Genomic DNA, 25,214 nt, shown 5'->3' on the forward strand with positions numbered 1-25,214 from the left:
AAAAGACTAGTTTAAACCAACTTTGGAATAGAGCACACAGGCATTTTACATAGATACTGATATGCTACTTTTACTATTAAAAAAAAGTTTTAAATGACTTCTCCAAAAAAGCTGAACAGATTTTGATCAAATTTGACAGAAGCATCTTGGTATAAAGATTTTTCACCATTGAACAAATGATGCTGATCCATCCGCAAAATGTGATTGCCATTATAAAATTTGAAAAAACTGCCCATTATCCTTCAACAATTTTCAACTTCTTCTCAAACCCCACTTTGGATTTTTTTCCATATTTGGGATGAATGATTATGATGCTTAGATAATCCATTCAATAACATGCTTGCTTTCCCTTTAGGCCTCAAGGTCAAGGTCACAGTCAAAAGAAAATTTATGTTAAGGTTTTGGTTAAAGTTTCTCCATTTGCCTGTTTTTCCTAAACACCTCATGTATTTTCTTTATACTCTTGGTGAACGATTATGAAGTTTCAATGGTTCATTTTGCAACATACTTGCTTCACCTTTTGACCTTTAGGGTCAAGGTCACATGTTTTACACCAATGCTGTAATCATGGACTCGACATGTAAGCCCTGACAGACAGGCTTGTTGGATAAATGGCATAATTGGATTGCATTATTTTGTTCCTCCTTATTTTTCCGATGCTGAATAGTAAATAAATCATTATGAATGTGTCTTCATTAGAATGATGTTTAGTAAGATGCAGTATAGCATATGCTAAAAATTCCTTTTTAGTTAGGAGTGAAAAATACTATTGTCTGTTGTGGTTAAAGTTAATGATCTGCAATTTAAAATAAAAAGTTAAGACCCCTCCACAACAAATCATGTAATTTATCTCCATGAAAATATCCTGCTCAATGCTATTTGTAATGGTTCTTCTTGCTTTCAGATAAAAGTTGAATCATGCAATAAAGCCTGTTTTTATTAAGGAATAGTTTACTTTTCAAGCCTACCTTCATGGGAATTTGACATAGTGATCATTGTTGTCCATATACACAACTCTCAGGTTTATATCAGTCTTAAAGTTTTCCCAGGTCTTCTCTAGCTTAATGAATATCATTATTATCATAGCTCAGAGTTGGCTGATATGCAGGCCAATGTTAACTTCTTGTTTATCCAGCATGGGCAATTTTGATTTAATCAGCCTTTGATGAAATATTGTTTTATTGCCCCACCAATGGAAAGAAGAAGTATAAAAGTTTGTTGTTGGCAGGAGTATCATTAGTACCAACCTATGTCACTCGTATTTTGATCACTTGGGGCTTTTCTATGTTCGCCTTAAATCTCAGATGAAACGATTGGTAAAGTCACTCAACAAAAAAACTAGATGAGATAAATAGCTGCTGTTTTATTGTCTATCATCCAGAACATTGTTTTCACAAAACTGTTTTTAGGATAATTAGAAGTAACATTTTGCATCAAATCCAACATGTTTTTTGAAATTGTGGTCTTTTATTAGAAGCAATGTAGTGCATGAAAGACACTGAAGTAGTACCTGTTTAGTTCAGTTGGTTTTCCAAATGGCTTTAATTTATTCAAACACTTCAAGCAACTATAGAATTGGGTGGGATATAAAGTCATTGTCAAAAAGCCTTATGTATTCCCCATTCATGATGTAGGATGTTGTATACTATTAATCATAGACAAAGTTTATCTGATGTTAAACAACAATTTCCTGTCATAGGCATGACACTTTGCACCTGAAGTGATTGCTGTTTATTTACAATATAAACTTCAGATTGAGGTTTGGAATACTTGAATAAGCAATCAGGGTGTTAAGTGAATGGTGTATGATCATATTTTTGGTGATAATGAGTTAAAAAAGGAAGGAGAATTTTGCATTGCATTAGTCAGATAAATTCAGAAAATACAGTTTCTGTTATGGACTTTACAATCAAAGGTTTGCATACTGTTTTATTGTACAGGAGAGGAGGACACAGATGAAAACAGTACAAAATCTGGAGACACAGGAGAGGACACAGAGGATGAGATCAGAAGGTGAAACTGAGTAAAGATTATTTTTCACATGTCATAGGAACATTAAAATCCATACCATAGTTTATGGAGATACCATATAATGTTGCCCATGTCTGTCCACATGTCTGTCTCTACAGCCACTCTGTTGGTCACACATTTAATTTCTTTTCAATAACTTTTGAAAGACTTCATAAATTAAAACCAGATTTGGTACTAACTAAACATTATGGAGATTGAAATGAAGTTTAAAAAAATTTTAATAATACAATTTAACTAATTTATTGCTCCTGTTTGAGTAAGAAGTTTGGATTTGCACTTAAACCAATTTCACCACCCTTGGTATTTTATTTGGTGGGTAGGATTTCCAGAGCATAACTGTTTAAGCCATTCAGAGTATATGTATCAGTACACATATTGGACTTGTAGTTTTGATGTGCCTCTTGTTAATTCATTTATAATAGGTTTTTTACTTTTGTTCTTATGTCCATCCATTCATTTTCTGTCTGTAAACATCCAGAGCAAAATCCTAAACCATTCAAGGTGTCTTTTTAAAACTAGATACAAATATGGGACTTGTAGTAAAGATGTGCCTTTTGCTATACACAATTCTTTAGTTTCATGTATGCTTCTGTCAGTTCATCCATCCATCCATTATCCACGTTTTCAATTACGCGATCTCATTAACATTAGGAAATTACTCGTTGCTACCTCAGAATCTAACCCTCCCTGAAAAATGAAACCAGGGGAGTTTATCTGTAAGAGTTACTTCTGTGAAGGAAATTTAAAAAATGCTTTTGGTTGTTATTAGAAAAATCTTAGCTGTTAACTACAAGATAAACAACACATCCTTTTTAATTAATTGACAATATATTGACTCGTACTAAATTTATTATTGTAACATTGTCATCAGAATCTAAATCTATTTTTAGAATTTGCTGTTTTATTTTACTTTAAAGAAAAGACACATTATTGGGAAGAAATGCACTTATTTTGTTGTCTATACCCTTGGATAATGTCAAGTTTTTGCTGATAAAAATTCTATTGATTTAGAGGCCAATATACTGATCAAAATTTCAATATCTACTTGTTTGAGATCATGGTTCTCTCACATGTATGAATGCTCATTAAAAAAAGTCATAGGAAGAAGCTGATGTTTCTTCCATAAATGGTTGAAAATGGCCTCTGAGACTGTGTTTTTGTCTCAATACCAGCTTGTACAAATATTGCTAGCAAAAAATAATGAGAAGTATTTCAGACTTGTGCCAGCCTAACAGCAAGTATCTATCATAAGAAGACAATCTGAGTGGGAAAGAACTGAAAGAGGAGTCATAAAAAAACATTAAATTCGCAAGGAGTTCCATTATCAGCATTATCAGGTCGCTCATAAGGAACAGTAAACTAAGCATTGAAAAGCATCTTTCCAGAACAATTTGTCTGCTAAGTGCACAGCCTTGTTGGTATTTTATAGGCTACTTGGTTCTCATTATGTATGAAATTCATCAACAATATTAACATCAAAGTCACACAATCTGACCTTCATGATGTAAAATGCTATTAGTGTTATTTATTGTACTTGTTTGTACCTTGCTTGACAAAATGATTATGATTTACTTCACTCAAACTGTATTTCTTTTTCACAAGAATTTTTTATTTAATTAAGGAAAATGTGAGTTAGATAACATTTATTCTGTCATTTGTTTATACTGCTGGATATTGGGGTCTTTCCGTAAGTAACTGAGGATAAAATGATTGAAAATTTACAGTTCAGTACACTATTTATGATATAACCATTGTGTCAGTCTAATTAATTTGTCAAAAGGTATGGGATTGGCTTATTATCAGAGACATTCTTTGTAACTATCTGCCAGATTTGTTGAAAAATAGTTGGGCTTTTCAGATATGGACCTAACATGGAATATATATGGTAACAGCAAAGTATGCTTGCAGGGTGAAAGAGAGACTGGCAAAAAAGACAGCTGGCATGGCTGATGACAAAGAAGATACTAAGGACAAAGATGATGATGATATGTATGGAGTGTCTACAGATGAAGATGAGCCTGTCCCTGGGACATCTAAGAACCAAGCATTGATGAAAGAGGACGAGGAGGAGATCAAAAAGGAGGAAGATAAGAAGAAGAAAGAGGGGGATGATGATAATGGGTCAGATTCAGGGCTGCCAGAGTTACCAGACTTTTTCACTGAAAAACATTTCTTTTTATATGGAGATTTTAAGGCATCAGAGAGAAGGTTGTTGAACAGATACATTGCAGCATATAACGGGTAGGTACAAAATATTGCCAGTCATCATATGTTGTTCTATTATGTCTTTCTGATAGATCTTTTTTCAAAAACCAACACCTGTACAGAACAGATGTCGGTGTATGGCAGTTGGCTTAACACTTGTTAGAATAGCATTTAACTGCTGTTACACAATTCAGCCTTCAGCCTTTCATTGCTACACAATGGTTCCTTCTGTTAATGGTGCACCTAAACTCAGTTTTGATAAACAGGTTTTGTATTAGCAAGATCTCACATATGCTATGCAGTTAACATAGAGTTACACCTTTTGTTCAAGATAATATTGGACATCTTTTCTTATGCATGCATTTTTCCTTTATATTGTTCTGACCATTGGTGCATGAGGGATATTGTGATATTGATGTCCATCTGCCAGTCACTCCATGGACATTGTGGTTTCTTCATCATAACTTGAACTTGGTGTGATTTTTTTTCTCAAATCTAATTTGGGTCTTACCTGTGAGAAGAGACAGAATTCTGTTAATTTTGGTGCTGCTAGATCAAAGGTCAAGGTCACTGGAACTTAAAGTGTTATTTTACTCTGTGGATAAGTCAAGTTTCCTTGGCCTAATTTTGATAAGATTTTGTAGGATGACTACTTTCGAGCAGCAGCAGCACCTTATTGATATTGATGTCAAGAGTTGAGAGGTCAAGGTAAAGGCCACCGTAGAAGACATTGTAATTTCATTGGTTTCTGCTCTATAAGTTGTTTCCTGCATCCAGTTTTCATCAAACTTTATGGGTAATCAGCAGTTGGGCAGAGGCATGTCCCAGTTGATTATTGAGCCCAGAGATCAAAGGGTCAGAGTCACGGGAACTGAAATTGTAATTTTGGTTTCCACATGGCAAGTCTACTTTCCTCAGTATCCCAGCTCCCAGTTTTATAAACTTCATAGTTGCATTGTATCTGAGGAAGGACAGCTTCCTGTTGAGTCAGCAATTAATAAATCAAAGGTCAAGGTCACAGGATATTAAATTACAAAATTATGTTAAATTTACATTTTTAGTAGCTACATTTAAACAAGGGGATTTGACTTTCTTCTGATGGTTATTTTTTTATCAAGGGGAACTCTTTGTTTGATAATGTCCTAAATATAAAAATGCAAAAGTTTACCTTTTATTCTCACAACTGAAGGTGTGTGTGTTGGGGGAGAGGGAGGTATAGTGATAGTGATGTTCATGTGTCCATTTTCTCCATGACCGCTCTGGTGGCCTAAGTGGTTACAGCATTCACCTCAGATATGGGATGTTGCAGGTTCAAACCCTGGCCAAGTCATACCAAAGGCTTATAAAAATGGTACTTGCAGCTGCCTCGCTAGGCACTCAGCATTAAGAGTATAGTGTTTGGACTGGTCGGCCTGGAGCCAGGATAATGTGACTGGGTGGCACATGGTGCTGCCTGTCTGCAGCATGATACCTTATTCAGACATCACCGTAAACTGCCATACTACAGATGCTGTATTGGCATGGCTGAAAAAGTTAATAAAGCTGCGTTAAAAATCCAAATTTGTAGAGGTATACAATTCAACACAGACTTAGCCCAGTACTGGCTATTGTGATCTTTCCTGATTAAAGCCAGTATTGTACCAAAATGCTGCACAGCTGCAGATGGCAACAGTGCCAGTGTTCTCAATATATGCCTTAAACCTGCTACCAGGTATGGTGATCAGTTTTCCTGATATGCCCATTGCTGACTTCAGGACACAAATTATGCCTAGGCTTCAGGCAATCACAGTTACCAGAACTAAGCCTGACTCAGATGCCAATTATATAAAGTATTTGAAATCAGGTATAGATTTTACCAGTATACCACCATTCCTGCGTTTAAGAAATTGTGTATGGGCACTTGGTCATTACATTACAGTACCTTCTCTGACATGAATGCCAATCATGTCAAGTATTTGGCACCAGAAAATGACTGATTTTTCTTACCCATTCCCAGCTTCAAGAAACATATAGCGCCAAGTACCTGTTTGTTGAGAACTCTACTGACACTTGTGCTTTTGAGCCAGTCTCTGATGTGGTTCATGCTCTAACAATGCAACTGAACACTCTCTTACCTAATGCCATTATAATTCACATGTCAGAAAAAGATGCATTTCTGTCTACATCCACTATCTAGTAAATCATCATATAACCAATTTTTGATCACAGAAGGCTGCCAGAGAGGCAAAACCTCATAGGCTGTGTGACCCAGAGCCATGTCCTTGTTTCCTAAGAGAAAAAAGAAGGATCTCCTAAGGCATACAAAATGGAGAAGGTCATTTCCCTCTCATTCTCTTTCTCACAATCGCATTAGCCTCCATGATGATGCTTTCTTTCTGGGAGGAATCAATCAATCAATCCTCTCTGCGCCGTCTGGTGCTTGAGGCGACAGCAAGGGAGCACCATTTTGGTCTGTCGGCTGCTGTTATGGGGGCGGTCTGCAGGGTGAGGCGTCTGGTCTTGAGTTCTCGCTCCGTGGTTCGGCGCCAGGTCTCTTTGGGTCTGCCACGGTTCCTTTTCCCCTGTGGAGTCCATCTCAGTGCCACCCTTGGTAGTGAGTCAGGGGGGCATTCTGCAGACGTGGCCGAGCCATCTCCATCGATGAGTTGCAATGGTCTCAGCAATGGTGCTTGCACCCGCTCTGTGCCGGAGTTCCTCGTTCGAGATCATGTTTGGCCAGAAGATCCTCATGGTCCGTCTCAGGCACTTGGTCTGGAAGACTTCGAGCCTGCGTTCTATGTTAGCCGTGGTCTTCCAACACTCTGACCTGTACAAAAGGACGCTCAGCACGTTGCTCTTGAAGATATGGATCTTCGTGTGGGCGCTGAGGTTTGTTGTCTTCCAGATGGGCTTCAGCATTGCAAAGACCTGGTTGGCCTTGCTGATTCTTGTGGTGACTTCCCTTGTGCAATCTCCATCCGTGGCGAACTTGCTGCCCAGATATGTGAATTCATCTACTTCTTGCAGAGGCTGGTCGTTGATGGTGATTGGGTCACCCACTCTAGTGTTCTTCCTCAAGACTTGTGTCTTCCCTATGTTGACTCGAAGACCTATGGTGCTTGCTGTCTGTACCAACTGTTGTGTCTTCTGTTGGATATCTTGGTGTCTGCTTGCCAGCAACCTGATGTCATCGGCATAATCCAGGTCATCCAGCATTGAGGTCAGCATCTACTGGTATTCCTTGCCTCCTGCCCTCTATGGTGCAGCGCATGATCCAGTCAATGAGCAGTGAGAAGAGGATCGGCGAGAGAATGCATCCTTGCTTCACTCTGGTTTCTACCTTGAATGGTTCAGTGAGTAGGTTGTTGTGGATGACTCTGCACTCAAAGTTCTTATACAGGGACCTGATGATGTTGACAAGTTTCTGGGGGATGCCGTAGTGTCGTAGGATCTTCCACAGAGAAGTTCTGTGCAGGCTGTCGAAGGCCTTCTCAAAGTCCACAAAGACCACATAAAGGGATCCATTCCACTCATGGGACTGCTCAAGGATCTGTCTCAGAGTGAAGATGTGGTTGATGCAGGATTTGCCCTTCCTAAAGCCTGCCTGTTCCTGGCATAGGATGCCGTCCACAGCTGTTGTGATGCGTTGAAGAATGATGTGACTGAAAATCTTACTGGAGATGGATAGTAAGGTGATTCCTCGCCAGTTGTTGCAGTTCCCCAGATCTCCTTTCTTGGGAAGTTTGACGATGATTCCTGTTTTCCAGTCATTCGGTGCTTCTTCACTATCCCATATCTTTTGGAGATTCTGGCAAAGAAACTGCGGTGTCTTTGTGTCTTCTGCTTTCAGCATCTTGGGACATACTCCATCATCGCCAGGTTCCTTCCCATTCTTCAGCTTGTGGATGGCCTGCTTAACCTCCTCAGCAGTGATGTCGTCGCAGTTGATGTCAAGGTCCTCCTCTGCTTCAGGATTCAGTATGGACTCGAAGTGTTGCTTCCATCTCTTCAGCTTCTCCTCCTCCACTGTGACATGAGTTCCATCTTCATCTCTCACTGGAAGGTCGTGGTGCTGATCGTAGTCGCCCTTCAGCTTCTTGGTGTTCTGGTACACCGTCTTCATGTCTTTCTGCTCTGCTGCTGCCTTCGCCTCCTTTGCCAGTCTCTCTGTGTATTCTCTCCTGTCTCTCCTTGCTGATTTCTTCACCTCCTTGTCTTTTCCTCTATACTCCTTCAAAATTCTCTCTTTCAGTCTTGGTGACTTGGAGTCCAAAAGTCTCTTCTTAATCTGTCTTCTCTCGTCTATGCGAGTCCACGTCTCTCCTGATATCCACTCTGTCTTCTTACTATTCCTATAACCTAAAACTACTTCTCCTGCTTCCTTCATTGCTCTGTTGAAATTGTCTGTGGTCAGCGCTGTCTCATCTTCTAGAACACTAAACCTATTCCTTAGGGCCAGCCTAAACTCTTCCTTCACTTTTGGATCTTTCAGCTTGGCCACATCGAAGCACCGGTTCCTGGAGACCCCTATCCTAACTTTCCTAAGCTTCAAAGTCACCTTGGCCACCAGAAGACTATGGTCACTGCCGATGTCAGCGTGCCACATCACTCGCACGTCCTGCAGGGAGTGTTTCCATCGGCGTTGATGATGATGTGGTCGATCTGGTTCTGAGTTCTGCCGTCTGGTGACGTCCATGTGAGCTTGTGGATGTCCTTGTGCTCGAACAGGGTCCCTCCTATGACCAAGTCATTCTCTTCACAAAAGTTGACCAGTCTTTCCCCGTTGTTGGTCATCACACCTACTCCATGGCGCCCCATGGTCCTCTCTCTGTCTTTATTGTCACAGCCGACCCTAGCGTTGAAGTCGCCAAGTACCAACAGCACGTCATGTCGAGGGACATCCTCTAAAACGGCTTGAAGAGCGTCGTAGAAGGTGTCTTTATCCTCTTCTTCCACGTCATCTATTGGTGCATAGGCCACAACAACAGACAGCTTGGCGTACTTGGAGTTCATCCTGACGTACAGCAGGCGCTCGTTCACTGGCTTCCACTGTAGAACGGTATTGGTCTTGTTCTTGCTGATAATGATGGCAAACCCCTCCCGGTGGTCATTGTCCTTCCTTCCAGACCAGATGATGACTTCTCCGGAGTTCAACTTCTGCTTGCCGGCACCAGTCCATCGTGCTTCTGTTACACCCATGAGGGTCAAGTTGTAGTGATTCAATTTGCTCACTGCTTGTGCCAGTTTTCCAGTCTGGTTGAGCATTCGCACGTTCCAGCATCCAACTCTGATCCATCTTTTGGCGTCAGAAGTTCCGCTATGGGGATGGGGACTTCCTTGCGGTTTTGTTCTCCATCTGTCATTGAGCCAGTTGCCTGGTCTGCTTCGCTCCCAGTGCCGGTTGTCATTTGTTCCCTTGTTGTCGTTTCTGTAGCAAGAGTTGTTTTAACGGGGTGGGGTTGCTAGCCCCACGCCCAACCCTCCTCATTTTTCAGCCGGGCTTGGGACCATCCTTAGCGGAGTTTTCTGGGAGGAATCCACCTTTTCAATGATATGGGAGTCACTGCCAATCTGACTCATGGCGGCTTTGGAGGACCTCCAAACTATCACTGCCAATATGACACATGGCAGCTTTGGAGGGCCTCCACTGCCAATCTGACTCATTGCAGCTTTGGAGGGCCTCCACTGCCAATCTGACTCATGGTGGATTTGGAGGGCCTCCACTGTCATTCTGACTCATGGCGGCTTTGGAGGGCCTCCAAACTATGTTAAGTGCCCTGCCAGAGTTCATAAAGTTCACATACAGGAACTTGTCTGCTAGTTAAGGGCACTGCTGTCTGGTCTGAATATAAGTCCCTGGGTCTTCACAAGAATCATGAACAGTCATGTTGCACTTTCCACCTCGATATAGTTTCTTGAAGTAAGACTGATTCGTGAAGTTGGACTGCCTGATTGACATTCTGCAAAGCACCATGTCAGTCAGTTTTGTATCCAAAGATGCAATTGCTGTTGTACCATGTCAGTCAGTTTTGTATCCAAAGATGCAATTGCCTGTTGTACCATGTCAGTCAGTTTTGTATCCAAAGATGCTATTGCCTATTGTACCATAGCTGATCCTGATTGCTCTCCACTAGTGGTGAAAACTTGTGAATCAATGATCTATCAAAGAGGATATACCCTGGAAAATCCTGCCTTCTCAACAAGTTGTGAATGCAGGTCTTCTGTTGATGCCCAGAGATTCTGAACCTGCATGCTTGGTTCATGTCAAGCAAACTCTTAGAAGAAAATGATTCTCAGAACAAGTGGTGGATGCAGTTGCTCTGGCAAGAAGGCCTAGCATTCAGAATATATATGTGCGAAGTGGAGAATTTTCCCCATTGGTGTGAGTGGAAAACACATTCCCTCAAGAGCCTAGGTACCACAGCTAGCTGACTTCCTCTTTGAGCAACTGTTCCACAATCCAAGACATGTTCCTACACTATGGAAAGAAAGATATAGGCCAGAACAAAGACCACTCCAATCTAATCTTGTAAAGTTTGTCTGCCTTGACCAAAGGTTTTTTGAACCAATTTCTGAGTTTCCTTGACTCATCAGACCTGCTTGCTAGTTAATCTTTACAGCAAGGACTTTAAGGGAGATACACATATTGCAGGTTGATCTAAACCATTGACAGTTCTGCCACAACGATTTGACTTATCTTATAACAGCCCTTGCTTTCACTGCCAAGAACAGTCCTTTGTCTTGAAATCCTTCTTTCCTTGGACCCTTGAAATCTTTCTTGGACCCTTGAAATCCTTCTTTCCTTGGACCCTTGAAATCCTTCTTTCCTTGGGCCCTTGAAATCCTTCTTTCCTTGGACCCTTTCCCCCAAGGGAACCTACAGCACCTCATTATGATATCTGAAGTGGGACCGGTGTTCTGATCAGAAAAGGGATCGCTTGTTCTTTTGACTCCAGAATAGACAATATTTTCTATCTGACTCTATCATCCTGGAAACAACAGATTCTCCATTCAGTTTATGAGAAACTAAAGCTGGATAAATGCATTCTTTTTCTTTTCAGTTTTTGAGGTTAGGATAGAAGCCATTGGCATAACATTAAAGAGTAACTGTCCCTAACTGACATCATTTAAGCTGTGGGATGAAGGGTAGAGACGACCTTCTCTAGCATTTACCCATACAAGCTTTCAGCTTCCCAGGTCACATGGCAATTTCCCAATGACATGATCACTAATCTGCTGAAGGATTTGCTAGAATCTTTTCTACAAATCATGTCCGAGCATTATTATATTTTTCAAAGTGATATATTGAAATATATCAGTGGGAGACAAAAGATAGCACCAGGGTAGCGATACCACTTTTGGAACAACTTTTCTTTTTCCATATAGGAGGTATGTCTGCCCTTATGTGTCTTATTCAGGCCTGTATTTCCATATTTAACACTATTTCATTTTCCTTGTTCTTCTGCTCCTTCTCTTTCCCTCCATATCAGTCTGTACAGGTCTTAAAATGTGTAGACCCTCTAGTAGTGCCATCAAGAAATACCTAAAAACTAAATCCAAAAAGCAAAAGTAGATGCAAATAAATGGTTTTTACCTTTAAAAAATGTAAAATAAAAAGAAAATCTATGTTTTTTTTAGTAGATATCTGTAAACATTTTGTATTGTCACAAGTGACAAAGCCACTTGTGACAATACTGTGTTTCCAGTTCACTCAGGAAATAACTCTGAATATCTACTCAAAATATGTATCTTCTGTATCTAGATGCAAACTTTAGCCTTTTTTTGTCACAAGATTTTAAGATGCTTCATGTTGGGAACTGACAAAGGGATATAACTTGCTCCACCTCTTACCTTTCACGTTTGTTTTATGATCAGGTAATGTATTTGAAGTAGTCAGATTTTGGAGCAAAATGTGTTTCTTTGTTAATGCTGACCAGATCCTGATATGGAGACACACTCCTTGTCCTTGATGCAGTTACATTAAAACCTGGTAGAGGATGCACATATACTCCAGTAGTAAATGTTATATGGATGGGATTTGGCTTTAGTCGCTCAATCTAAGGTCTGGTCTGAGTTCCACATAGGTGGTCAGACAACTTTTACCACTTTTGTTTATGCTGAAATTGGCCCTGTTTCCTGGATCCAATTTTCATCAAACTTTATAGGTAGCCAACATTTGGTCAGAGACACCTGCCATTGATCCTTGGGTCCAGAGTTCAAAAGGTCATGATCAGATGAGCTAAAATTGTCATATTGGGTTCCACATGAAAGGTCCACTTTCCTATAGTTTCCTAAACCTAGTTTTTATTAGCTTTATTGCTGCAGTCTGCAGTTGATAGATCAAAGGTTAAAGTCATTGGACATGAAATTTCAGTCTTGGTTTCTGCCTACTTACTCAAGTTACAGAGGTTCTGTTTTTATCACACAAAAGAGGTATGCTAATCTTGGGCAGTGGCAGCTTCTTATCAGTTCTCATTGGTCAAAGTTTCTAGCACTGAAATTGTAATTTATGTTACACACACACACACACACACACACACACACACACACACACACACACACAGAGCAGAATAGCATGGAGAGCTTTCATTTCCTGGGTCTAAAAATTCAAGCCTCAGGTCAAATATAGTTTAGATTTTGACTTGGTTTATGCAGATCAACTCATGGCAAGACACAGTCATTACGGTAAGGTTTTGCTGGTTTGTAATAGCAATCTTTGGCTGTTATGCTGGTGTGTAATAGCAGTGATTGGTCGGGACATCATTTATTCTTCTGATAGCTGTTATTTTTATGAGCTGAGGCTTGCTTAAAATGCATTTAGAGTGTAAATCATTTGGTTAAATATATAAGGTAGATGTCATTTACATTTTGTTTACTTGATCCTCATCCCTTGTTGAACCTCATTTTCTTAAAACTTGGTATATATTATTACATTCACATCATTAAAGTGTATTTTGAGTTTAAATTTTGAGTGACATTTGTGCATATTATTGAAGTTACCTGACATTTTATTTTTTTGACCTTGTTACCACTCAGAGACTGTTTATGAGCAGATTTGAATCGAACTTGGTACATACACTTAGATCACCAGGAACTCAGGTGAGTTAGATTATATGCAACATCAGTGTACACGTCTTTTGGCTGGGCTTGTTGCCATACTAGAGGATGTATTTCTGGACAGATTTCGATTAAACTTGGTATGTAGGCTTCTACATCAAGATCTCAAACAACTCCAATTAAGAGTGGCACAAGTTCTGAATTATTAATTATGACTTTGTATTTATAATGAGATTTTGTATTTATAAGAGAGACTTTGTATTTATAAGATGACTTTTCTGTATAAGCTAGAATATGTTAAAAAATACTATTGTGAGCAATATAATTGTGTATTAAGGGATCTGGCTTTTAACTTGCTGTGTTTGTTACCATCCTTGAGATCATATTTCTGAACAGATTTTGATCACACTTGTTATGTGAAGTTACGTTCTTTACAACTTAAATAAATTTGACTGTCAGTTTGACTTCTGCAAGATAAGTGTACTTGGATTAGTTGGATTTCATTTCAGCAACCCTGCTTTACCACAGGATTGCCAAGTCCATTAAAAAGTATGATTCTCCTGGTTTATGTGACATTTACAGGAGTTATGGCCTCCTGATTATCCAGCCTCTTTGTTTTCTGCAACATAACATTATGAAAGTTTGTAATATTTCAACCAAGGCTTGCAGGTTTTATTCATGAGACTTTAAATGACATTGATTTTCATTGTTCAGTGACATTGTCACAAGTGTTATGGCCCCCGATTACCTCTTTTCATGAATTTTGATTTTAACAGCATCATTTTTCAAGAAATGGAGTTTGATTTCCATAGCATCATTTACAGGTCTTTTATTTTTCCCATCCAACTAATTTTGATTTCCACAGTGTAATTTTACTAAAGATTGTTAGATTTCAAACCAAATTTGGCATTCAATCCCAAATATTGATTAGATCTTGAATGAGTTTGACTTGCTGCTTTTTGTGACAAAAGTTGCAGAATTATGGCCCTTAATTGCCTGTCTGATTTTGGTTTCTGCAGCATAACTTTGGGCTGCATTTCCCGACAGATTTTCATCATACGTGGTAAGTAAATTGACATCATTGTGATCTTTGCTAATAAATATGTTTGTAACAGTTTTGTTCGGTAAGATAACTTTACTGGGAATAGTTCAATTTCAACCAGATTCAGTAAAGAGCCTTGTATTGATGAGAGTTTCATTTTCATTCCTCTGTCATCATTGAGAGTAGTTCTGGCCCCTGCTCTGCTTACTTTGATTTCCACTGCATAACTTTAGCAAAGATTGTTTGATTTCAAACAAATTAGGCATGCAGTTTTATATTGATGAGACCATGGTTGAATTGATTTAAATCATTCCACAGTATCATTTAAAGGAATTGTAGCCCCCTTCTAAATGTTTGAACTCATTAAATTTATTTTTGCAGCATAGCTTTTCTAAGTATTATTGGATTTCATTCAAATTTACACATTTCTACTGTTAGGAGTAATCAATAGCACAAATAACATAGATCCTGAGCCTCTGTTGATGAAAGTTTATGTTTTTCAGGGAAGTGGAGGAGTACATGAATGACAAGGTGCACTATGTTATTGCAAATTCAGCATGGGATCATAACTTTGATGAGGTAAAAGATCGCTATCAAGTCATGTAATCTGAGACATACTGAAAAAACAATATGTACTTTGGACTTATCCATTTTAAATTTTAATTGGTTGTCACCAGATGATCTGCATGCAGTTGTATAACTTTATATTCAAAGTCTTAATTAACAACTACTTAATACAGGCTATTTCTATTTGTTTTCTTGTAAAGTTTTAACATATATTGATCTGTAAGTTTTTTGTTTAAAAAATGTATCACCACATGCTTTCAGGTTAGGCCTACTCTGTGTTTATGTGTGTGCTTGAGTTTAACTTTGTAAAACAAGGCCCAAGTTTGCAGCAGGTTGTCGTTTGTATCTGTAAACCATTTTTAGTTCTACTGGTCATAGATAGGAAGAGCTTGCGGGATGGCCTGTTGTCCCTTGTCCACCCACCAATTAGTACCCATTAGTTGGTTATACATTCATCCATGGTCTAGTGGGACCTAAATACAAATGTTGCCATTTGGACATTAATCCATGGTCTAGTTGAAACTAAATACAAATGTTGCCATTTGGACATTAATCCATGGTCTAGTTGGACCTAAATACAAATGTTGCCATTTGGACATTAATCCATGGACTAGTTGAAACTAAATACAAATGTTGCCATTTGGACATTAATCCATGGTCTAGTTGAAACTAAATACAAATGTTGCCATTTGGACATTAATCCATGGTCTAGTTGAAACTAAATACAAATGTTGCCATTTGGACATTAATCCATGGTCTAGTTGGACCTAAATACAAATGTTGCCATTTGGACATTAATCCATGGACTAGTTGAAACTAAATACAAATGTTGCCATTTGGACATTAATCCATGGTCTAGTTGGACCTAAATACAAATGTTGCCATTTGGACATTAATCCATGGTCTAGTTGAAACTAAATACAAATGTTGCCATTTGGACATTAATCCATGGTCTAGTTGAAACTAAATACAAATGTTGCCATTTGGACATTAATCCATGGTCTAGTTGGACCTAAATACAAATGTTGCCATTTGGACATTAATCCATGGTTGAGTTGGACCTAAATACAAATGTTGCCATTTGGACATTAATCCATGGTCTAGTGGGACCTAAATACAAATGTTGCCATTTGGACATTAATCCATGGTTGAGTTGGACCTAAATACAAATGTTGTCATTTGGACATTAATCCATGGTCTAGTTGGACCTCAATACAAATGTTGTCATTTGGACATTATCCCATGGTCTAGTTGGACCTAAATACAAATGTTGCCATTTGGACATTAATCCATGGTCTAGTTGGACCTAAATACAAATGTTGCCATTTGGACATTATCCCATGGTCTAGCTGGACCTAAATACAAATGTTGCCATTTGGACATTAATCCATGGTCTAGTTGGACCTAAATACAAATGTTGCCATTTGGACATTAATCCATGGTCTAGTTGGACCTAAATACAAATGTTGCCATTTGGACATTAATCCATGGTCTAGTTGGACCTAAATACAAATGTTGCCATTTGGACATTAATCCATGGTCTAGTTGGACCTAAATACAAATGTTGCCATTTGGACATTAATTCATGGTCTAGTTGAAACTAAATACAAATGTTGCCATTTGGACATTAATCCATGGTCTAGTTGGACCTAAATACAAATGTTGCCATTTGGACATAAATATGGCCACTACAATATTATCATTACTCCTCCTGAAGAGAAATTCATATCAACACTGAATTCTCGCACGTTTTCTTATGATGTTGAGTTGGACCTAAATAAAAATTGGTGCCAATCTGACCTCTAGTATGATCAACATGGCAGTCAGCTTGAAAAATTTGTTATCACTATTTCCCCTGGATGGATGTTTATATCAAAATGGGTTTTCACCAAAAGACTTTCTGATGTATAGCTGGTTAAAAATGAAAATGGTGCTAATCTTACATTCATTATGGCTACCCAGGCAACCATCATCATAATCTTATGACTGGATGGATGATTATAGTGATACAGGGTTTTCACCAAAAAACGTCTTATGATATTTATTTGGTACCTAAATGAAAATGGTGCTGATCTGAAATCCAGTATGACTATCATGGCAAGTGTTTCGAACTTTTTTATCGCTATTTCTTCTGATTGGATGGTCATATTCACGTGGGGTTTTCACAGAAAGATTTCTAATGATGTCTAGTTGGTCCTGAATGAAAATGGTGTCTATCTTACATTCAGCATGGCTGCGATTGGTTGAAAATATCAGAGATGGTTTCAATGCTGAGGAGTTTAAATAAAGACATGGTCTTATGTCGAATATTGTAGAAATTTGTTTTGGCTAGTAGAGATCAGTTCCTCAGGGTTCCCACGCTACAGAGAAATCGGTAAAAAGTTGGGAGAAATAATAATTTTTTTCCCAACCATGTAAAGTCCTTGAATTTCATAAATATTGATGAAAGTCAGGAAAAACCTGGGAATTTTCCACCACCACTTTATGCCCAAAACAATCATGTAATTGAGTCATAACTAAACTGATTGTGAGTTAAATTTATTGAGTTCTAACCAGAATATTTGGTGGGTGCAGTATGGATCATTTGGGTGCTTGCAATAAACATATGCTGAGTCAATCCAAATGCTCAGTAGATTAGATTCGTCTAGTAGCCATTTATTTTCAAAGTCAGCTCGATATCTGTATCTTTCCTTACCTGTAAGCTTTGAAAACTAGTCCAGCATCACAAGAGGCCAACATGGTAGTGGCAAAGAGTAGCTGCTTACCGGATTGCCTAGCAAACTTTAAACATTGTTTAATCGAGTGATACATGCATGAAATTGAAAATCGATGTGAAAATTACTTATTTTCTCAGAAATTGTGAGTATTAAAATCATTATGCTGAAAGGCCAAGATAAAACTATGGCGTTGATGAAATGTGACCTGGTACTTGTGATTTGCATTGCTAGTAACATGAGTACACAAATCTAACAACCCACATTTTCAAATGTTGTAGAGAAAAAAAAATCAACAAATATTAAATGAAACTTGTATACTGGTTGTAATAAAGATACAAAAACTAATACAAAATTTTCCATATTTATATATTCCGAGAATAACTTCTGGAGTTTTGTTGTATCACGTGACTACCACGTTGACATGTACTCTCAGCTTAATAACTCTGACTGGCCAGATTGCTGGTTTTTACAAAAAGTATCTGACTTTAATATAATTGAATTTCTGTGCAACAACATTAAAAAGCAGTTTGTTGTTGATATCACGTCGTCATTTGAGATTTGTGAAGTTGTGTGACTAGTAATGCAAATGGCGAGTACTGGGTCAGGTTTCATCTATGCCATAGTTTTGACTAGTCTGTCAGCGGATTAAAGACATCACGATTATAATACTTGACATTTCTGAGAAAATAAATCATTTTCCTATTTATTTCAAGCAGATATATATCTTTAAAACATAAATTTAAATTTTCTTGGCCCGCTGATAAGCGACTACCATATGTCACTACCGCACAGTGGTGGAAAATTCAAATTTTTTTATATGCAATTGCAATGACCCTATACCCCAACCTAAATGTCCAAATATGAAAAATGGGATGGGAATATTTGTAGGAAACCTGGATTAGAAAATGGACTGTTATTTGTTTAAAGCCAAATTTGTAGTCCACATTGTTGAATCTCAGAGCTGAAATGAGAAATTATCATCCCTTGTATTATATATTAAAAACCAATATGAGCCCCTGTATCAATACAGGTTTGGGGACTGGTTTAACAAATTACAAGAAGACAAGATGATTTTACAGAAAATTCAGTCCTTGTTTATACAACAGTAGATAATTTTGAATTTCTTTTGTCAAAATTTAATTCAACCCTTTTGAAAATGTTTTTTAAATGATGGATTTTTAAACAGATCGTCTTAAGGAGTTTAGGTTGTTTGAAAAATCTTGTTTGGGATTTTATTGGCACAGATAAATTCAGGGTTAAACTAATTTCGTAACAAGACAAGATTCTAATTATTTGCATTTTTTTAATACTGTAATAGGAAATGTTTACTTTCTATAAGATGCATATATATATATATATATATATATATATATATATATATATATATATATATATATATATATATATTGCTATAGAATTCTTAATAAAAATAGGTTTGAAAGGAAACAAAACTAATATATGTTCATTATGTTGTTCCCACTTAGCAACATAATGTAGGTAAGCAAAATAAATTTTGAAGTTTTAGGAATATAAGCAAACTTGTTTTGTTTTGTACATGATCATCTTTTCTGACTTGGATGTTTTGGAGAGTTTTGAAAGAGAAACATCTTTAGATTGAGAAAATGCATGTTTTATAATCTAAAATGTTCTTTAATTCCATTCAGTAACAGTCATATGTGAACCTTGAAAAAATTAATTTTATCCTGGAAAAACCCTGGAAATTACCTGGAAATTTATCTTTAAAAAGTGTGGGAACCATGGTTTCTTTGGGGGATGCTTGTTAGGTTCTAATTATTCATATTTTAATCTTACCCAGAGTTCCCAGTTTTATAATTTAAATATAACAAGTGTTGTTTTAATAAAGATGTAATGAGGTAACAATAATGGCATTTCAGGCTGTAAAGTAAATGTGTAGTTGACAAGAGAAACATTTTTGCTGGCAATAAATACCAGTTTTAGTGAACATAATTTTGTTGTGCTAAATTTGAAAGATTGAAACACTGAATTAATTGTTATTTATGCTGTGGATTTTGTGTATTTTTTTAATTGAATTTTTGTTTTTAATATTTCAAAAGGGATCTCCTTCCCCATTGCACAGTCATAAGCACCCATATTATTTTTTGTAAACCCATGATAATTAATTTCACTGTAAACACAGGATACAGTCATGCCGATTATTATTCACAACAATTTTATACTACAAAACTGCCTTTATTGTTTTTTGCAAAATGTTACCATAAAAAATTAAATGATTTAGTGTTATGATTTGTCTCTCTTTCAGGCTTTGTCAGATAATCCCAGTTTGATATTTGTTAAATCCAAGTGGATCTACATGTGCCATGAAAAGAGCAAGTTAATGCCATACCAGCCATACATAATAGTCCCTGGTACCTAGCAAAAAGAATTCAATAGCTGTTGTTCCATACGTATGGGCCTAAGCATACTCTTCTTGGCCAACTAAGGAAGTCTGCGTCAGTAAAAACTGCTTTTACTCATTTTTTAATGACATTCATTGTACCAGTTTGTTTCATTGTTAGAAGATATTTGCAGTGGCAGAGTTTCATGTTAATGATCAACTAATGGAACATGCATGTCAGAAATGTATAACATTGCATTTATTTAGAAGAATGCATATATGCCAATGTACTTTTATATAAATGTAGGTTAAATGACATAATTTTTTATATTCTGAACATTACACTGAAAAAAACTGAAGAAGATTCTTGAAGGCGAAAAAAGAGTGAATTATGAAAAAGTATGAAATTATGTGACGAATTTTTGTTACACATACTTTGTTTTCTGTGGACAATGAAAAAAAAAACCATTCAGCTATATGCAGATTTCAAAAAGTTATTTATTTTGTCAAGGCGCATGTTTTAACTGCTGATTAAGTGCACAAATTCTGTTGATATACTTTTTATTAATGACCTTTTATCAAGACTTGTTTGTATTAAATGCACAAAGAGATTTTTTTTACCTATAATTAAATGATCTTTTCTGAGAATATTTTTTTTGCATGGCTCCTTTTTCCCCCTTTTTTCCTCTACTTGTCCATTAAATGTGTAATTTAAAGTCAATTACAAACTATGGGATTCAATGTGTAATTTAAAGTCAATTGCAAACTATGGGATTCAATGTGTAATTTAAAGTCAATTACAAACTATGGGTAATTTAAAGTCAATTACAAACTATGGGATTCAGTGTGTAATTTAAAGACAGTTACAAACTATGGGATTCAAAATAACACAATCTGCCAACAGACCTGATTAATTTTTAAAACAATAATTAATTCCTAATTGTTTAACATATTTGCTTATTTGAAGATATAATGTTTGACTTCTTATATTTCCATATTCAGAATTAATAAAAGAGCCACAATTCTTTAAGAAAATCTGCTGTTTATCAACTTGGAGGTACGTGGCTGTGGCTTGAAGCCAGATGTTGCTGTTCATCCTTTGAGTTTAAAGATGACCATGACATCACTAACTTGTTTGGTTTATATGAACACATGAGCGCAGATCAAGCATTTGTGCTCTGAACTGACTGCGGCACACTAGAAAGGCGATATCACATGGGACTGCTTGATTAATAAAGGATATGTTTCATTCTGAGAATTATGCTGCTCACACTTCTGTGCTGCCTTTGGATTCTTCTCGCATATAGTCCTTGGCTCCAGTATGGATGAGATTGCACCAGATGGTATGATACTGTGCAGATCTTCCTGATGTTTCAAGAGTGACTTGAAGGAATCTCTGAAGCGTTTCTTTTGATCTTCCAGAGATCACTTTCTCTCATTCAGCACACTGTTGAAATCTTTGGTAGTTGCTAAACGAACATCTTGTGATGTGGCCTGCCCATCTCTACTGTGATTCCTAAGTGAATGTGGATGTTTGGAATGTCTGCCTGTGTGAGAACCTCATTTTTCTTGAGACCCTGTCCTGCCTTCGTATCCTCATGTTTCTTCCAGCAACCAATGTGAACATAGTGCAGCTTCTGGGCATGGTGTCTGTTTACTGGCCAGGTTTCATGTACATACAGTAGGGTTGGCAGCACAACTTTGCATACTTTCAGTTTTGTTTCCAGACTGAAGTTTCTCTGTTCCCACACATTTATGTGTAGTCTACCAAGAGCTGCACTTGCTTTGGTTGTTCTGGCTTTTGGTTTTGTCATTGATGTGGGCAATGTACTGCTGACGTAGGTGAAGTTTTTAACTGCTGTTCACAAGATGGTAAACTGTTATAAGCTGAATAATTTAGGAAAATATAAAACCTGGGAGGAAGCAAGGGAGGCTTATTTATCAGACAAGGTTTCAGCTTGAACATTTTAAAGTTTTTTTTGTTGACTGATGGTATATATTGTTATTGTAGATCACCTAAACTGAACCCCTAGTACTGAAACCCCATGTGAACAAGACTATCCATTCAGATGGAGTAGGAATAACAAGATTTTGAATATAGCTGGACATGTGGGTTGGCCTGTGCATGGGTCATTTTAATGTGTTATCTATATTTCCAGGGTCAGCATATATGCACAATTATGAGCAGTCTGTATTTTTGCCACTAGTCTTCTCAGACCGAGCAACAATGCCATCAGTCCAGTATCTGATGTTGATCCCAGTGTCAATCACAGAGGGCATCTGTAAGCAGAGCAGAGAACATAAGTTTGCTTTACTTAATTGGTGACTGAGAATGGGTCTGACGTTATGGGTCCTTTCATTCCTTGTCCTTTCCTGAAGCCACACAGACTCTCAGGCATGACTTCTAGATCGATGTGATACCCATGGTGATTCAGCAGACTTCTCCCATTTCAGTTTGGAGACATTGATGTTTTTGGGTGCTTTTTGTCTTATGGTTATCTACTAGGATGAATCTGGATCGAGCTTCGAGACCATGAAACTTAGGTCAGTTCAGCTTTCTGCACTTTTTTTTTGCATTCATCACTCAGACATCCTCCTGTGTCTTCTCATGATTAGGATTTAGTCATTGATTTAGTACTATGAGCACAGGTGCATTCAAGACTTTGCTTTGGCAGGCAGATGTCAAGGTTGGTGATTAGGAGGTCATGTTAAGCACATTTCCTAAGTAGGAGTCCCTTGTTGTGGCATTTGCCAGGGCCATTTTTTCTGACGATGCCTGCACATGTCTGGTGATCTGCACCAGCTCTAGCTGTAAGTCACCAAGAATGACGAGTTTGTCAATGGCACTTAAGGCCTTCTAATATTTGTCCTTGATCTCATCTGGTGTGGTCATTGTTGGTGCATACATGCTGATGATAATTTCATGTTTTGTTTTCAGTGAGAATCTCCTCTGCGTTAGTCTGTCATTCATACGCACACCCACTGGAAGATTGTCAGCTTGCTCACTAGCTGTGATTTGATGGCAGACTCAACACCAGCTTCATAACTCTTCTTTACATCAGCCTTACCAGAATAAGGTGTTATCAGCTCCACCTTCAGTGAGTTGTCCTTTCTTAGCTTGGCAAATTTCACTGTGGACCACTGTCTGGATGTTTAATCTTTACTAGTCAGAGCTGTTCTTCTCTTTGGTCAATATGCTGATGTAGTGTCCATTAGTGCGCACACATTCCAGGTACAAATGGTGAGTGGCATTACCTTGGAAACCAATGATTTGAATGAAAGTGATGATACAGTGTGTAATCCAAATCAATTAGGGTATTTATTTCTGTTATAACAAAAGCAAACAAGACTATTCAAACAAGATATTTCTCCCTGTGGACTCAGGTTTGTAGAATAGGCCTGATGCATCCTCAGTGCATGTTGTCCAGGTCTACTGAATGGAGCTAACCCGTTTACTATGAGTTGCATCCCATTGTTGTTGGAAAGGATCATGGTAGTTTAGTAGAGGATAGGCTGGTGGTTGCTTCCATGCAGTACAATACATTGGGTTCAACCGCAGCAAGATGTGTGGTCTTAACATAAGAAATGCAATAAATGATTGTAAGTCTCTGTCTCCTTGTTAGACTCCAAGCAAAGCACAGGTGACAAAATATTAAAATTTGATATTATGGGAAAACAAACCAAGACTTCAGTCATTTGTGTCAGACCTAGTTTCAAATGGACCAGTGATTTTGACCAAAAATGTCTTGCAAGTCAAGGAAATGTACCAAGATATTTAATCGCTGAATCCAATGACGAGAAAAAAATAAACAAGATGTCACCTTTTGTGATAGCTAAAGCACTTGTGTGACACAGCTCTAAATACACTGCTAAAGATTTTGAATCAAATTTAGGAAGCTGGTGACTTCTGCAGCCTTGGCAATAAGCAACAGTGATATCAATACCCAACCGTGGAGAGGTTCAAACTGATTTTGCCAGCTATCATCACATTTGCAGATAAATAAAATATTCCACCTAGTGCAAAAAAATGAGATAAAAAATAAAATATAGGTTTGTTTTAAGGAAATGGCATTTTATTTATTTTTAACTCATTTTCTTTTCATCTTTGTCGGCACCTCAAAACCATATGCCAATAATTATAGTTCTCAGCAAATATACATACCAATAATACATGGAGATAAATATGTAAATAAGAAAGGGTTAGGATGCAGACATGGTTAGCAGAGCAAGGACAGACATGTATATAGACAGATGGAGGTAGAAAAAGGTTGGGATATAGCTAGATATTTACGTAAGATATGTTTTGGTAAAAGACCTTGGACTGAAAATTAAACATCCAATAACTATTCTAGCCAAGGATACTCATTAGTCCACAAGAATACTCATTAGTCCACAAGAATACTCATTAATCCACAAGGATACTCATTAATCCACAAGGATACTCATTAATCCACAAGAATACACATTAATCCACAAGGATACTCATTAATCCACAAGGATACTCATTAATCCAGCATGTTATTTAGCATATTACTGGTCATTTTTAATTAGAACAGGTTCATCTAGAAGTAGAAACTTCATCATGTTTCCTTTTTTTGGCCTAGATAAGGCAGCAGACTCGTGTCATTAACTACATGAATAATAAGGAAAGCTCGACTTTTTTGTAATGATTTATTTATACTTGTAACTGATAGATCTGTGAACATTTATCCAATTACTTAACAGTTATCATCTTGTCACCTTAAAATTGGCAGCATGCATCAAAATAGCTGACTTTTGAGACTGAGAATACTTATTTTTATCAATTTGTTGTTTGCCAAGCAGAAAGTATATGATGGTCCCCTGCAATTATCACATAAGCAACAGATCATAAACATGGCTTGTGGGTGCTACATTTTCAGTTATCAGTCACTTTGAATGAAATACTCTTGGTGGTGAATCATAAGAGATGAGTGCCTTTTATTTACAAACACACTTGTCAAATAGGGGCCCTGAGTGGCCGAGTGGTCTAAAGCGCTCTCCGTTACGGATCACTGCCATCTCACCTCTGTTTGCGTGGGTTCGAGTCTCAGATTCGGCTAATGGGGGTATGTGAGAAAGCTCACCAGTAGCTTATCGTGGGTTGGTGGTTCTTTCCGGTTTTTTCCCAGTTTCTTCCTCCACCATTAATACTGGCCGCCATGTATAGCCTATCGTGTGCTGAAAAATGGCGTTAAACCCTACAACAACAACAACAACACACTTGTCAAATAAATATTGT

At 37.6% G+C, this 25,214-nt stretch overlaps 1 protein-coding gene across 1 annotated transcript in view; it reads left to right on the forward strand.

The window, feature by feature from the left end:
• Nucleotides 1–20,602, forward strand: part of LOC149777576 (DNA repair protein XRCC1-like) — a 68,093-nt gene extending 47,491 nt beyond the window's left edge. Inside the window, exons 13-16 of the mRNA XM_089942196.1 lie at nt 1,941–2,013; nt 3,940–4,272; nt 14,818–14,893; nt 19,880–20,602. Of these exons, the coding sequence (XP_089798322.1) occupies nt 1,941–2,013; nt 3,940–4,272; nt 14,818–14,893; nt 19,880–19,993 (596 nt within the window). The 3' untranslated portion in view covers nt 19,994–20,602. The remainder of the gene's footprint in view (nt 1–1,940; nt 2,014–3,939; nt 4,273–14,817; nt 14,894–19,879) is intronic.
• The last annotated feature ends 4,612 nt before the right edge of the window (nt 20,603–25,214 follow it).

Source organism: Sinohyriopsis cumingii, chromosome 18, assembly GCF_028554795.1.
Source record: "Sinohyriopsis cumingii isolate HCF-2022 chromosome 18, ASM2855479v2, whole genome shotgun sequence".
NCBI classification, from domain to species: domain Eukaryota; kingdom Metazoa; phylum Mollusca; class Bivalvia; order Unionida; family Unionidae; genus Sinohyriopsis; species Sinohyriopsis cumingii.